This window comes from Artemia sp. Qi Xiang Cuo, chromosome 15, assembly GCF_049724085.1.
Source record: "Artemia sp. Qi Xiang Cuo chromosome 15, ASM4972408v1, whole genome shotgun sequence".
In the NCBI taxonomy this organism is placed as follows: Eukaryota; Metazoa; Arthropoda; class Branchiopoda; order Anostraca; family Artemiidae; genus Artemia; species Artemia sp. Qi Xiang Cuo.
Genome location: NC_142808.1, coordinates 63,421,031 through 63,437,595, shown reverse-complemented (window position 1 = coordinate 63,437,595; position 16,565 = coordinate 63,421,031). Strand labels below are relative to the sequence as shown.

Here is a 16,565-nt window from a genome sequence, read left to right as displayed (position 1 = left end):
TGTTCACCCTATGCGAGTAATCATATGGAATGTCCAGGATATGAGAAATAAGGTTGAACAAGTACTGAAGGACCTAGGTGGTGTTGATATTATTGCTCTTGTGGAGTCGTGGCATAGTGACGATACAGTGCCTTATTTTGAAGGATACTGGATAGAAAATGTGGCACGTAAACCAGCAAAGAATATGAGATATTATGGAGGTATTTTGTTGTTTATTAAGCAAGGTCGTTTCCGTAAACATTCTCGAATTTCCGGTGTATCGGAGAATATTACATGGGTTCGGATTCATCTTGTTAGTGGTGAAAGTTTGATTTTAGGTGCCGTGTATATTGCCCCCCAGAATAGTTCGTATGTAGTAGAAGTGACATGGGATTTATTAGAGGAGGAGCTTAAGCAATTGCGATCACGTTTTGATAAGGATTATTTTTTGGTGGGGGGGACTTTAATGCTTATACGGGAATATGTAAGGAAATTAATCAAGTTTAATTTGTTGGTACGCCGGACCTGATACCTGATATTTATTAAACATCTAGAAGGAGCAAAGACATTGAAATAAAGGTTAATTGTTGTGGTAAAACGCTTCTGGAACTGTGTTCATATCATGTATCATTGATTGAAAATGGAAGATCTGGGAAGGATGGGGAATAGGGTGAGCTTACCTGTCTCTCGGGGACAAACCCTAGTGTAATTGATAATGTTTTGGTCGGCATTGAGCTCGTGGCCCTGACAGTTGATGTTTAGGTTCTTAGGGTCGTAGGCTCTGACCACTTACCAATAGAGATTAGGCTTTGCCTTGGAAGAGGAGTTCCAAGGAACAAAAAAGGTGATAGTCCTAGTAAGAGGGATCTTTGTTTTTCATGGAAGTTTTTAAAAAGTGAATGGAGTAAAGAGAAGCTGGAGTTGATGAAAGAGGAGTTTTTGAGGCCTGAAATAATTGAGAAAGTTGAGAGTCTGCATGATGAAACAAGAGATATAGATGAAATTTTTGAAGATTTGGGTTTTGGGATTTATGAGTGTGCTCGTATGTCAGAGAAGCCAAATATAAAAAGGAAAAATAGTTTTTTTGATGATGAATGTAGTTCTTCTAGAAATGAGCTGGAGGAGTTATTAGATTTGGTAAATGCTTGCTCTATAGAGGAAGAAAGGTAGAGTTTGTTTTTACGGTTTAAGGAAAGGAGAAGGGAATATAATAGGTTATAACGGAGGAAAAAACGAGAGAAAATTAGAGAGGCACAGAAAGAGATAGAGAAGCAGAGAGAGCAGAGATCTGGGGACATGCGAACGCTGCCCAGTTAGAAAGCGTTCAGCTAGGTTATTTTAAGAGATTGTACGGGTTGCATAGAATGACCTTGGACTGTGCATAGACCTTGGACTGTGGTCTCTTAAAAGTTATAGGACAGCCCAAATGATAAAATTTTGGCTAAGGGTTGTACAGTTACCCAGTGATAGGTTACTGAAGGCTGCATATGATGAGTTACTTCAGATACATAGGAAAAGATCTTGGCCTTTTAAAGTTAAAGAGGTATTGGATAAGACAGGTTTTTCTTTCGCATGGAATGATGGCCTTGGACCAACTAGTCAACAAGTACAGTTGGACAAGGAAATGGAGTGGGTGCTGGAGGACCAGACGATACAGAAATGGGGTGAGGAGATTAAGAATTCGGAAACTTTTAAGGTATTATAATGAGGTTAAGATAATTTATGGTCAGGAATTTTACTTTAAGTTAAATTTACCGGCTAAATACCTTACCTACTGGATGGAGCTACGATCTAATTGCCTTCCGATTTGTTCGAGATTGAAAGTTTTTGAGAGGAGGAAAAGTGTCCCGGACGGCAGGTTTGCTTGCCCTCTTTGCCAAGAAGAGGAGGAAAATTTGGAGTATTGTCTGAGTCGTTGTCGAGGTCCTTTGGGGGTAAGGGAAAATTTATTTGGGAATGATGAAGTGCTGCTTCCTGATGCCTTGAAAAGTACATCGTCACAATTTATTTTTCTAGTGGGAAGATATCTTGATGAGTATTTTGCAAAAAGAAGAGAGTAGTGTTTATTTTATTTATTTATTTTTTTTTTTATTATTGTGACGAGTGCTGTAATTTGTTAATCTTGTATGTTATTTGTGTACATGACCACATTTTGGCTTGAAATACACGTTATCTTATCTTATCTTTCCGTTCGAATGAGCCCTCTCACAAAATTCTAGGACCACTGGGTCGATAAGATGACCCATGGGAAAAAAAACAAATAAACACGCATCTGTGATCTTTCTTCTGGCAAAAAAATACAAAATTCCACATTTGTGCAGATAGGAGCTTGAAACCTCTAAAGTAGGGTTTTCATATTCGCTAAATCTGATAGTGTGATTTTCATTAAGATTTTATGACTTTCAGGGGGTTTCCCTGTTTGTTTGTTTTTTCGAAAATAGGGCAAATTTTCTCAAGTTCGTAACTTTTGATGGGTTGGACTAAACGTGATGAAAATTGTATTTAAAATCAGCATAAAAATCTTCTTCTTTTGATGTATCTATTTGTATCAAAATTCCGTTTTTTAGAGTTTCGGTTACTATTGAGCCGGGTCGCTCCTTACTTACAGTTCGTTACTACGAACTATTTGATATTATTAGAACGCAATATAAGTCATTTGTAGTAACAAATTAATCATTAATACGGATTACCATAAAGTTGATACTTAATTATAAAAACAATTAAATAATAACAAATTAATAACTGATTACAACAAAACAGGCTCATCAAAATTTCTACCCAAATTTTATGTTTCGTTCGATCTTTTTTTTTTTTTTTTTTGTTTCCTCCCCCTTTTTATATGTTATCTTTTAAATCTATTTAATGCTATTTTAATTTCACTCTTTTTTAGTTTTTACCTTTTTCAGTTTCTGACATTTTGCCGCTTAATTGTTTTTGACTACTGAATTGCCATTTTGATATTGTCGTTTTTGGCATTGATGTGCCGGTTTTTTTGTTGTTATGTTTTTTTTAGGTTTTTTATTTTTGGTTTTATGACTCCGAAATGCGAATTCGGTCCTTCGGGGCTTGTGATAGACGTATTTTGAAATAAATATCTTACCTTATCTCATCAAAACGTAAAATTTTTACAAATGAGAATGGAATAGTTTATTTGAAAGTAAGCTTTACGCTGCTTTGTGCTATTATGAGTCATTTGGCGGAGTTTGCTAGGAAAAGCATTTTATGTAAATGTAGGTTAGTCTACAAAAATTGCTAAGCAAACTTCAGAAATATAAGTCTGCAGATGCATAACTCTCAGCTATCGAATGATTTCAATAGTGTCGTCTTATATTGATTTTTTTTTTAATTTTATTGATTTTTGCTTCATTGATTTTCTTATATTGATTTTGTTATCCCCTAGGAATGCAGAGATTTAACATGAACAACTTACAGAGGGTGTGCGGGTAATTTAGCCTCTGTGTAACTGAACCACAAGCAACTAAACCCCGTTACTGAGCCACCGTGCAACTGAACCCCTGTATAACCGAACCCCCGTGCAACTGAACCCTCGTGCAACTGAACCGCCGGGCAAATGAATCCCATTTAACTAGACCCCCGTGCAACTCGACTCTATTTAACTGAAACCCCGTGTAACTGAACCTCTGAACAACTGAACCACCGCGCAACTGAACCATCTTGCAACTGAGCCACCGTGCAACTGAACCACCGTGCGGCTGAAACACCTTGTAACTGGTAAAAAAAAAGTTAGAATTTTTTATATGTTGAAAATTGTAGGAATTGTTTGTTTCTTAAAGTCATGATATAAACGCCTTTCAAGATCATTCATAAAAAAAAGTCTTTTTTATTTTTGTAAAAAAAAAACAAAAAAGATGTCACAAACCATTAAAGCTAATTTATTTATCTTTTTTTTAGATGAATCAGACCTTTCTGGACGTTAATTAATAAACATATGTGTTGTAAATATTTGACCTTTGTGAATCTAGATGACGAATTTTGATCATATGTTTTTGAGGAGATTGCAGCTAAAAGGGATATGGGACTCTATGGGAGGGGGACTTGTTGCACCCCAGCCTTTTTTCCAACATTGCTTCAACATGCCCTGAAAGTTTGAACTTCATACCCTCAGATTTCAACCCTTAGCTGTTCTCGACATATTGCAGATATGTCGTCTTGTAAAACTGGATGCACAAAGTACCCCTTGATTTATTTTAAGATGCTCCTAAACATTTTCCGAACGATGTGACGGCTGATACCATCTGCCATTGTAAATATTGCTGGTATTTGCTTTTCACAACCAATAAAGCAAAAATATTTTTTGATTGTGTTTGGCATATTTCTTGACATTTCCCTAAGGTTTGATCTTAATTCTCCATGCCTTTTTTTTATTTATAGGATCAAACATGCCCTCTATTCTTTATAAAAAAAAAAAACCTTGAATGTTAACAATAGGAAACTTGCATAACTTACAGGCCTTGCACCAGGGGCTAGGGGTTGTGAACCCTGGGGGCATAGTTTTTAACCTTTGAGCTATTTTAAAGAAAATAGCTCGGTCCTCAAAATCATCGATCAGATGTATTTACAGAAAAAAGAGGGTGGGGTGGAAGCCATTCAGTCACTTTTAACTCTTAAAAAGCGCACTGGAACTTTTGGTTTCCTATCGAATGAGACCCCCCCCCCCCCAAGTTCATACAAAAATGTAAGAACTTTTTGTGTTAACATTGAGTAACTAGTTTAACTTACAGCCCTTGCTCCAGGAGCTGCTGGTGGGATTATTAACCCCAGAGGAATTGTTAGTGGACCTTTAGACTATTTCGAATAAAATGATTTTTTTTTTTTATTTTGATCAGATGTATTTGGAGGGAAAATGGCGGTTAAGAGGGAGAATCTGATTATTCTCTGATTACCTTTGATTCTTCTAAATTGAGCTTGAAATTTCAATTTCCAATCGAATGAGCCTTCTCTAAAGTTTGTACGACCATCCCTTCTATAAAATCCTTAAATTTTAGCAATTGGTAACTAGCAATAACCTACAGCCTTTGCCCCGAGGCAAATGTTTTTTTTTTATTAACCATGTTTTATTATTCGCTTGGAAATTGAAAGTTGTAGTGCCCTTTTTAAAAGACAAAAGTGATTGGAGGGTAACCAGGCCCCCCGGGAAAAAAACACCTGTGGAAAATACCTTCGGGAAATACCACCTCACAGAACATACCCATCCCCTTCAGGAAATTACCACCCCGTGAAAAATCTCCCCCTTCCCCCCCAAAAAATACCCCTTGTAGTTGATTGGTATCCAATCACTTTCGACTTATAAAAAAGACGAACTGCTTGGGGATTATAAAATAATTTTTACATCCATCCTCCTCTCGTCTCTCCCTTAGGGTTAATTCTGTATTTATCCGAAGGCTCAATGAGAGCTGAAATGTTTTGGCATTAAAATGCACCCTTTGAGGTATTGCCCTCTCTCCCTAGCTACAAAACAGTCAGAAAACCTCATTGCAGAAGTTTATGCACTTTTCTAAGTTTTATAATTTGTCCATTGCTTACAGATAGTGTTTGTTATTGGGAAAGATACGGACATTTTTCACGTGGGAGTTTCTGAAAGGGGGAGGAGAGTTTCTGGGGGATTTTCCATGAGGAGAACATTTTTTCACGGAGTGGGGGGGGGGCAATACTTAAATTTCTCTTTTCTAATTTCCATAGCACTTTTCAACTAAACTAAAAAATATTAGAACTCAAATAAAAAATTCAAATTTGGAAAACCATATTTTCCATGGGGGGTATTTTTTAGGGGAGGGTCTTTCAATGGGAGAGGGGAGATAAAGGTTGGACCTGTAGACAGTGGCAGGGTGAAGCGAACCCCCATTAACAGGCATAAAAAAGGAGAAATAAATCTTGGTTTAAGAGTTTGTAACGTCCGATTTTCTTTGATTTTGTGACGAAAAAAAGCTTTTTTATTAATCCTGACTTATAAAAGCAGACAATTCCACCAAGGTTGAACATTTAAAGATTCTTACTTGTGTTTTACCCAATGTAAGTACAGTGGATGAGTAGCACGAGAGTTCAGTTATACGAGGGTTCAGTTGTACGGTGGTTAAGTTGCACGAGGGCTCAGTTAAATGGGGTTCAGTTGCACGAAGGTTCAGTAACACGAGGATTCAGTTACACAGGGGCTCAGTTGCACGGTGGTTCAGTTGATTGGGGTTCAGCTGCAATGGGACCCTTAAAGAGGGAAGGTAAATACAAGCTGACAAGAAAAGGTCTTCCAAATAATTTCTGTTTGTAAGCCACTGGCAAAACGACAAATTTTCTATACTGATAAAGCATATTATCTCTTATTGAAGCCTGAGCTTGATTATGGAATAACTGATTTTCTGGTTTTATGGTGCTATGGAACATTAATAACAAATTGGGACATTATTTTTCTATTTATTGGTGACCAAATAATGAAACCAACTTTATGTATAAAAAAGGTACTTTATGAATATTTTAATTATGACATGAAATTATCATCTGCGCGTCCCTCTCTCCTCTCTCTTTTTCTCCCTCTCTCTTTTTTCTTTGGGGTTCTCTCATCTTTTAAAATACATTTCTAATTACAGACCTTATTCTACGCCTGGCAAGAAGGAGCCTTACAGCCTAGCTACTTGGAAAATTGGTTAAATAAATCGTTGTTAGTTATGGAGCGCTACGAAAAGCACTGTATCGCACCACCTGAGTGGAATGTTAAATGGGATAGGTATGTTACCTCGATTTTTTATTCGACAACGATTATTCCATTCCATTTGCCTGATTCTATTATGGTTCTTTTGCTTGTTAACTTTAACCGTCATCTGGCACGGTCTCTAGACTTGGCTTATATGACATTTCCCCTTGATTTGACGTCCCAAACTGGCATCCTACCGAAAACCAGAGCGATTCTTGAGTTATAAGGGGTTTTCAGTGTTTTCAGTTAAGGCGTTCGGTGTTTTCAGTTAAGGTGTTCAGTGTTTTCAGGATATAAGGTGTTCGGTGTTTTCAGTTAAGGTGCTCGGTGTTTTAAGGGTATAAGGTGTTTTATCGAAAACCAGAAAACCCAAAACTAGAGTGATTCTTGGGTTATAAGGTGCTTCAGTGTTTTCAGTTAAGGTGTTCGGTGTTTTCAGGGTATAAGGTGTTTTATCGAAAACCCAAAACCAGAGTGATTCTTTGGTTATAAGGAGTTTTCAGTGTTTTTAGTTAAGGTGTTTGGTGTTTTCAGGGTATAAAGTGTTTTATCGAAAACCCAAAACCAGAGTGATTCTGGGGTTATTAGGAGTTTTCAGTGTTTTTAGTTAATGTGTTTGGTGTTTTCGGGGTATAAGGTGTTTTATTGAAAACCAGAAAACTGAAAACCAGAGTGATTCTTGGGTTATAAGGTGTTTCAGTGTTTTCAGTTAAGGTTTTTGTGTTTTCAGGGTATAAAGTGTTTTATCAGGGAGACATTCTAAATTTTTCCCAGATTTAGCTTCAATGTTGGTGCTAAAGATGACTGTATGTCGAAAAAGTGGAACCCCAATTCTGTGACAGGAAGAATTATTCAGCTCAGTGGTTTGATTTAGTTTTCGTAGTACGAATCCTCTCATTTGAACTACTTGTGAACAGAATATGATCGGTTAATTGGTAATACGGTTGCAATATTTCTAAAGGTGGTACGTGCCACTTTTGGCCTAATGTGTATTTACCCCACTCCCTCTATTAAATTATTGGCCGATCGATTGGCTGACATCGCCCCCTCTATTAAATGATTGGTTTGTCGATTGGCTGATTCCGTGCTGATTGGCTGATTCTAATTTAAGTATCGAGACAATTAGAAGCTTCAATTTTTTTTTTTTTTTTATGCGGTACACCTACTTTTTGGAAAATGTAGTTGTAGTAATGCAGTTTATCATCTGCAGTTTATTTTGAAAAATTGCCTTATATTTTTAAAGAATAAAATGGAATAAAAGAGGAAAACGTGATAAAAGAATAAAATGGAATAAAAGAGGAAAACGTGATAAAAGAATAAAGTGGAATAAAAGAGGAAAACATGATAAAAAGGAAATTCTAGCATATTATAAAGTAAGAATTATAGTTTTTATTCAAGGGATTTTTAGTTGGGGTGGGGTCAAACATTTATATGTTGGGGTGCATTATAAAAAAAAGCGAACATGATACTTGAAACAAGCACTCAATCCGATGGTACTACATTTATTTTGTTAGGATATTCTCTTGTGACGAGCTCCCAATTTGGAATGGTGCCAAGATTTTCTCTCTCTTTACCTTGTTTTCTGTCAAGTATAATATTAGTTTTTTTTTTCTATAAAAAAAAGCAGAGTTCGCAGATTGTCTTTTCCTTCCCCCTCACCTCTTTATTTCTTTCCGTTTCTCTATCTGTGTCCCTTTTTTCTAGTCAGGTATAATCCCCTATAAAAAAAGAATAGTTAACAGGTTCTCCTCTCTCTCTCTCTCTCTCTCTCTCTCTCTCTCTCTCTCTCTCTCTCTCTCTCTCTCTCTCTCTCTCTCTCTCTCTCTCTCTCTCTCTCTCTCTCTCTCTCTCTCTCTCTCTCTCTCTCTCTCTCTCTCTCCCTCTCTCTCTCTCTCTCTCTCTCTCTTTCACGCACTGTCTCCATGAGCAAACTGATAATTGCTTAGCATTAATAAGCGTAGTGGAAACAGGCCCTATGGCTGTAGCTGTCGGAAATATTAGCAACAAATTATTATGTTAATAAAAACTATACAATTCTGTATAAACGTAATTAATCGCTTTTGATGAAGCAATAGCAAGCGAAGCCATTCGGGGATGGGGGGAGCGGGGTACGTTAAATGTTGTTCTTATCCATATTTTTAAGACTAATTTAAGACCCGGAGAAGTATTTTTAGATTTTGTTGCCTGGGATTTTTACGATCAGTTTACGAATTGGAAAAAGTTTAGAGACTGGGAACGGATCCAAATTTGGTTCACATCCCCCTCCCCCAGATATAAATATGTTAATTGATATAATTAAGTCTTGAATTGCTTAATAAGTTGCATAACAAAGGTTTTATTTTTTTCAAGGAAGGAGGGCGCTAAGGGCCTTTCTATCCACATTGTTTTAAAAACAATTTAAAAGTCGGCAAACATTTTGAGGGGGTATGGCATCCAAAAAAAATACAACAGGGGTTCAAAAATGGAAGATTGTTAATTTACTCATCAAATAAAGAGCAATATTGATTCGTAAATTGCTCACTTTTCTCTTAGTAACAGATCTTTCTTCGTCTACCAATCATAAGACTCTAGGGTATCCACTGTACCTTTTTATTGAATCCTAGAGCAAAACAAAACAACTTAGGACACTGGCCTTTATTTCTGGAACATATTGGATTTTTAAACGAAATTTACGAAAATGGTAAATCTAATAAAGAAATGTTACAAAAAAACTTTTTTTTGTTTTAATTCGTTTGCGTTTGTGTTTTGTATTTATTAATTCTATTTTGTGTTGTGTTCCATTCTGCCTTTTGCATTAGTGTAATATGAGCATTATTTTGTTAAATTTGCTAATAAATACTCTCAAGTCTTATTGACAGCTTATCCTGTAATGACATTAACGACGTTATCCTATAACGATTCTATAAAGACATTGAGGTATCAGATTTTTTTTTATGTTTAGGCTATAATTTTCCTATTATTATAACGTTCCTCTGTCGATAATCGTACGGATACTATTACGATAACGTTATCATCCCGTCAAAAAATAAAATTCTTAGTAAGAAGTTGTCAGCTGTTCTATTGTAAATAGTAATTAATTGAAAGTGTTAATTATTGCAATGGCATCTTTTAATTGGCGAATAACCGTAATAAATATCCTTCATTTTTGTGGGGAATAACGTAAATATGCTAAATAGGACTAATAATGCTAAAGTAGAAATGCTGTTTTTCTTTTCTTGTACATTTTTCTTTTCTTGCTCTAGATGAAGACCAAGGTGCATCTAGGATTTTGTTTGGGAGGGGGATACAATAAAAAAAATTAAAATTCGTATCAAAAATTTTTTTACATGTATTTTTTTTTACGTTTATAAGAGTCGGGCAAAAATTTCGGGGTTTCAAATCCCCTAAGCCCCCTCCCCCCGTGGATACGGCCTCAATGAAGGCAAATTAAAAGAATATTTCTGTTTCCTTTGGCTCGTAAAAGCAGTAAGAAATTAATGAAATGCCAGACGGTTCTCTTGTTAGAATTAACAAAAATATTCAGACCAATAAAATGGTTAGGGGTCTTATTATTCGTCAACAGGAGGAGGCAAAGAACTTCCCGTTCGATTATGTGAAAGAGTACCTGGGTAGATGACTTAAGTGAATTAATGACACGTTAAAAAAGTGTTTTTCAGGAAAGTTCAGTACCTCTCGCGTAATCTAACATTATTAATATATATATATATATATATATATATATATATATATATATATATATATATATATATATATATATATATATATATATATATGTCTGTCTATATATATATATGTCTATATATAAATATATTTTCATTTGCGTAAATTTGTTCCCGGGTCGGGTCTTCTTTTGCCTAAAATCAGAGCAGAAGCTCGCTAATTTCGGTACACGAGAAACATAAAGGCATCTGAATACGGGGATTACCGCTTATTTTTTTTAGCGCTACTTTAGCTATTTACACATACGAATAAAAAAAAAGTCAAATAAAAAAATTAACACATACGAATAAAAAAATTAACATCGTCAAAAAAAAGAAACAAGAGTACGCAATGACTGTGACCTTTTGTGTTATCTAGGCTGGGTTGCAACCCCTAGTAATTTATCACTACTTCTTGTGATTTTTTATAATGCCGAAAAAAATCACTAAATCAGCATCTACGGGACAAAATCACTAAATCAGCATCTACAGGAAGCCAGTGTCTACGTCGCTAACTAACTAGTATAAAGATTTTAATAAATATAAAATGAATAAACACCTTGTTTTTCCTCGAGAACTAGTGCATTTGATAAACAATTAGAAATTGTGGAGCTGATGATGAATTGAGGAAATTTAGAAATTCGCCTCCAAGGTCACGTATTCTTTGAGGAAAAAAAACGCAGAAATTGCTTGCTTGCAATTAAAATACATAAAGTTATTTACGCTTAGTGCAAGCTTAGCTACTGAATATATATATATATATATATATATATATATATATATATATATATATATATATATATATATATATATATATATATATTATATATATATATATATATATATATATATATATATATATATATATATATATATATATATATATATATATATATATATATATATATATATATATATATATATATATATATATATATATATATATATATATATATATATATATATATATATATATATATATATATATATATATATATATATATATATATATATATATATATATATATATATATATATATATATATATATATATATATATATATATATATATATATATATATATATATATATATATATAGAATAGAATTGAATTGAATAGAATTTATTGACACAAAAGCCCAAAGGGCCGCGGTCACAAAAACAAAGACACTTTCATACAAACTTAAATTGACACAAAAGTATGATCTAGGCTAGTTGATTATCACCCTCATCCCTAATCTTCAAAAAACCTTTCTCTGTGTTCTATACCCATCGTCAGGAATCTTCCGAGTCTCTTTATACCTCCCATACCTTTCCGTGCTTATAAATTTATTATCTCATCTTTCTCCCAAATCTCAACCTCAAACACATCTTTTCTTAAATTCACTACACTTCCCCACAAAATGAACCAAATCTTCCTCTTTCCCGCCATGGGACAGAAGTTAGGTCCAGAAGCTTGCCTAACCCCTCCCAGATGCTTCCTTCTCTCATCTAATGGTAACCCATCTGACGTAACACAAATGACGTAACATAAACTTTAGCTGCCTCTTTTGAAGCCCCGCCTTAAAATACAGTTCTTCTCCCCACTGCTCCCTAGTCTTTGCATATAACTCCAGTGATCGGGTCTCATTTACTCGCGCATGCCCCACCTGGATCTCATGGTATATTTACCATGATAAATATGTATATTTATATATATTATCGTCAAATTCAGAACTTAATATATGTTATTTCGCTGTTAATCGAGGTCAATCTTTTGTTGAGACAAGTAGCTTTTTTCCTTGTTGTTGTTTTTTGTAAGGTATTGTAAACTATTGTAACTTAACGAAGGGAAAGCGTGCTTAAACTTTAAATTGTCTAGAAAAAGTTTGGTTCCTTCTTAAATAATTAGATTTTAAACCTTTTCTAAAAAAGTATTATTATCTTCTTCTCTTAATGCTTTAAATAAAAGCAAATTAAAAATAGGATCTAGAGTTTTTTGAAAGAATAATCGTTTTAAATTAGCTGAAAACTATCCATATATCGTTTTTTATTATTTTAAAAGAATCTGTATTTGTGTAATTTTAATATATTGACGAGTTAATAGTTGACGAATATGGAACGACATTTCATGCTTGATCCATGCCTTGATCTTCGTCAATGTCTGAAGGAGATCGCAACTGGATAGTCTTCACTTGGGGTAAACCGCTCCTTCGAAATGGCAGTTCTTATCTTTTTATTTGTGTTGCTTATTTTGGGCTGCACTCTTAATTTGTTGTATTTTGAAGAAGGCAATGCAGAATGAAACTTTTAAGTACCGTCAAAATATAAAGATGGCAAATATAAAGACGTCAAAATATAAATTGTTTCGCCCTTGGGTTCATTTTAGGTCTATTCATACCTAAAAACCGCGATTTTCTCAGATTTTTCTTTCGAACGGTTTAGAATTATGAAGTTTAAGGGCAGTGCCATATTTTCGTCAATTCTGCCTTGTTGAACCGCAAAAATAAATAACTAAAACTTAGTTATATATGTCAACGCTGTCTGTCAGTATAAATTCAAACTTTAACAATCTGTTTATTTCCAAGAAGGAAAGCTAAACACCTTTAAACAACTAGCAACTAATACCAACAGATAACAACTAATAGCTAAACAACTTTAAAAATCTGTTGATTTCCAAGAACAACTACACCTTCAAAGGAAAGCTAAACTTTTTCAAGATATTTTGTGAAATATATTTTAACTTTTTTTGCTATTTTTTATCAATGTTTTCTTTTCTTAATTATAGATTCTGCTACTGCTGAAACCTGAATAACTGCATATGAAGTTTTCTTTTAATTAAAAATTGAGTTTTTCCCCTTTTTTAATGTGAATTTTTATGCTTTACATGAAGACAAATTAAATTGAGATCTTGAGTTTTTTTTTAACAAAAAACACTTAAACTAGTCAAAACCAAAATCTGTTTCTTCCTCTGAAAGAATCTGGCTATTTGTGTATAATTTTGATATTCTGCCGTTAATAGGTAACGTTTATGAGATAACTTTTGTGGACTGATTTATGCTTTGATCTTTTGTCAAGGTTTGATTAGCGTCCTCCAGGTTCTTCAGTCATCGATGAGGTGTGGTCTTCAGTATCGTTTTGGTCAAAACGCCAATTGCCAAAACGCAATCTACGTTGCAACTGCCATCTTTCAGGTACACATTTCACTATAGGTGATTGCATTCTAAAGATGCTATTTTTAATTTTGAGAGTCAATTAAAGATGTCTTTAGTTGTTGTTTTTTTTTGTTTTAATTTCAAATGTAATAATTTTTAGTATCCAAGATTTGCACTTTTTAAAAGAAAAAGTTGAGATATATGGACTGAGCAGGATCGTTCGATATCATCATTTACTAAAGTATTTTCACCTTCCCAACCTCTGTTTTGGTTACTTGTAGCATCTTAAAAACAATATAAATTTACTTTCATATGCTTCTTAAGCATTTTTTTTTTTCATCTGTTTTTTAGATTATGTTTTATCGCACATTGTGTTAAGCAACAACTGTTAAATGCGTTAAAGAATAGAAAAAAACTCTAATAATAATTAATATTCATTACTTTTTAGCCGTATAGTGTAAATGAAACTAATAATCTAATAATATTGATTTTAATTAAATTTAAATTTAAACTATCTTCATCCGTTTGTTTCTTCTTTTAGCTCAATAAAGAAGTACGTTTATGAAAATGAAAAAACGGGAGAAATTGAGTATAAAAAGCCTGGTGTGATTGAGCAGAAGTCGTCAGAGTCATCTGTGCCTCAGTTGGGTAAGAGCAATTGGAAAATTATATAGATTATACTTAGACAGTAGATAAACCTTTTGTAGGTCTCATATTCTGTGCTTGTTGAAATGTATTTCGCCAAAACTTGGAAGGCTATTATTAATTGGAAGGCTATTATAAATTTCCCCCTCCCTCCACGTTTGTCTGCAAGATCTTCGACTAAAAGCTATTAATTTCGGGCATTGAAATGCACTGCACATAGATCTGCCCATAGAAATGCACTTTTTAAAACTTCAGTTCATTAAATAACATTTTGATATTGGCTAGATTTGTTGTCTTCAATGGTTTCTGTATTCAGGAGTGGGCAGCTGCCCCCTTTTACTTACCTTGAAATAACATTTTGATATTTGCCAGATTTGTTGCCTTCAAAGGTTTGTGTATTCAGGAGTGGGCAGCTGCCCCCTGTTACTTACCTTTAAATAACATTTTGATATTTGCCAGATGTGTTGTCTTCAAAGGTTTGTGTATTCAGGAGTGGGCAGCTGCCCCCTTTTACTTACCTTTAAATAACATTTTGATATTTGCCAGATGTGTTGCCTTCAAAGGTTTGTGTATTCAGGAGTGGGCAGCTGCCCCCTTTTACTTACCTTTAAATAACATTTTGATATTTGCCAGATGTGTTGTCTTCAAAGGTTTGTGTATTCAGGAGTGGGCAGCTGCCCCCTTTTACTTACCTTTAAATAACATTTTGATATTTGCTAGATTTGTTGTCTTCAAAGGTTTCTGTATTCAGGAGTGGGCAGCTGCCCTCTTGTACTTACCTTTAAATAACATTTTGATATTGGCTAGACTTGTTGTCTTCAAAGGTTTCTGTAGTCAGGAGTGGGCAGCTGCCCCCTTGTACTTACCTTTTGGCGCTCATGGTCAAATTGTACAAATTTTCTTGTGCAATTTTTTTCCTCATTAATAAATCGTCTATGCCTCTGTGATACTCGATTTTAATCCAAGTTATAGCTAAGGCTAATTTGGCTAAGGATAAACCTTTCAATCATTCTCAGTTATACTTCAATGGGTAAAATCCATCAGAAAATCTTTGAAATTCCAATTTGACTTCGACGCCGAACTAATGGCGAGTGTGTGCTCTACTTCGTACCTACTGGATAAAAATTTTGATCGCAGATCTTACTGTTGGAATTTTTACGAGGATTTGGCAAAGATAAGTACTTTCGTTCGCCACTAGACTTATGTTGAGATCGAACATTAACTTTCATTTTAAAACAATAAAAGTATACACCATGTGAGCTTGGTGACATTCCTGCTCAGGTAACATATACTGTTAAACAGTAGAAGGCATGAGCCGTTGTTGGATCTTAGTGACATTCGTTCTTCAATAGCATATACAGTTCAGTGGTGTAATTTTGTCCAAATCCATCATCATTGGGATCCTTTATTTTGGTCCAAAACAAAACCTTCTGCCAAAAAACACAATGACTTGAGAAGGTTAATTGTTATTTAAACTAGCCGGTGTTATTTTTGCCAGCATAATCATAATAATATTGAAATCTATTAAAAACAGTTCTATTTCAAAATACAGAAGCGATTTAGTTTAGGAACGTTTTAGCTTAGGTCAAAATAAACTTAAAATTTAGCTGAGACACCTGACACCATCTTTCAAAACTTTTTTAAAGCACTTCGAAACTTTTTAAAAGTAGTCTGGACTTAGGCAACAACTTTCCTAAAGCTAAAAAAATAAAAGGAGTACCTATAGATTTCTTATTTAATTAAATAAGATTCTTGATTCATCGAAGAAGATATATTGTTAGAATCAGAATTCCATCTTGAATCCCAACATAATTTTATTTCTGTAGCTCAACCAAAACTCCTGGTTGAACTTCCTTGAAGTATTGATGCTAGGATTGTTTTGAAAATTTTAAAAAACTTTTTTCAGTTTTAATGATTGAATTTTAATGTGAGTTTCTTTTATATTGGTTTTGTTTTTCGTTTGTTTTGCTGACGACGGCCCTTGGATATAGGGACAAAATATTCATTTAAAGTAGCGTTCCACTGTCTTTTGTAAAAATTTCCGTGTTGTTCTACTTATTGTTTAACTTTTTTTCTTTTCTTTTTTTTAAAACTTTTTTTTCTTTTTTTTAAGGAGGATTCTGCTGAACTATGAAACTAATGAATTTTTTTTTTCAATTTGTCAGTGGTACAGAACTTCCAAATCCCTCCCAATATTGTCATGTATTTTTTCATGCAATGTATGTAAAGATGATATCTTTCATCAGATTTTAATATCTTTACGCCTTTTCACATTTGGTTCAAAGATAAAAAAAATGGTTCTAGAATAGCGGTTCGTCAGAAGGAGAGCTACTAGAGCAAAATGAGTGACATTTTTAGATTGCTAATTTTATCCTCATTTTTATTGCTTTGTTTTTGTTTTTGACA

At 34.0% G+C, this 16,565-nt stretch overlaps 1 protein-coding gene across 4 annotated transcripts in view; it reads left to right on the top strand.

The window, feature by feature from the left end:
* LOC148943980 (uncharacterized) overlaps positions 1–16,565 on the top strand; it is a 130,548-nt gene that overhangs the window by 107,549 nt on the left and 6,434 nt on the right. For 3 of the 4 annotated variants that reach the window (XM_089100888.1, XM_089100887.1, XM_089100886.1), the window contains exons 8-9: positions 6,579–6,715; positions 14,056–14,162. In XM_089100888.1, the coding sequence (XP_088957014.1) occupies positions 6,579–6,715; positions 14,056–14,162 (244 nt within the window). Of the gene's footprint in view, positions 1–6,578; positions 6,716–13,437; positions 13,554–14,055; positions 14,163–16,565 lie in introns of all 4 variants that reach the window. The other variant, XR_016142917.1, reaches the window with a different exon arrangement.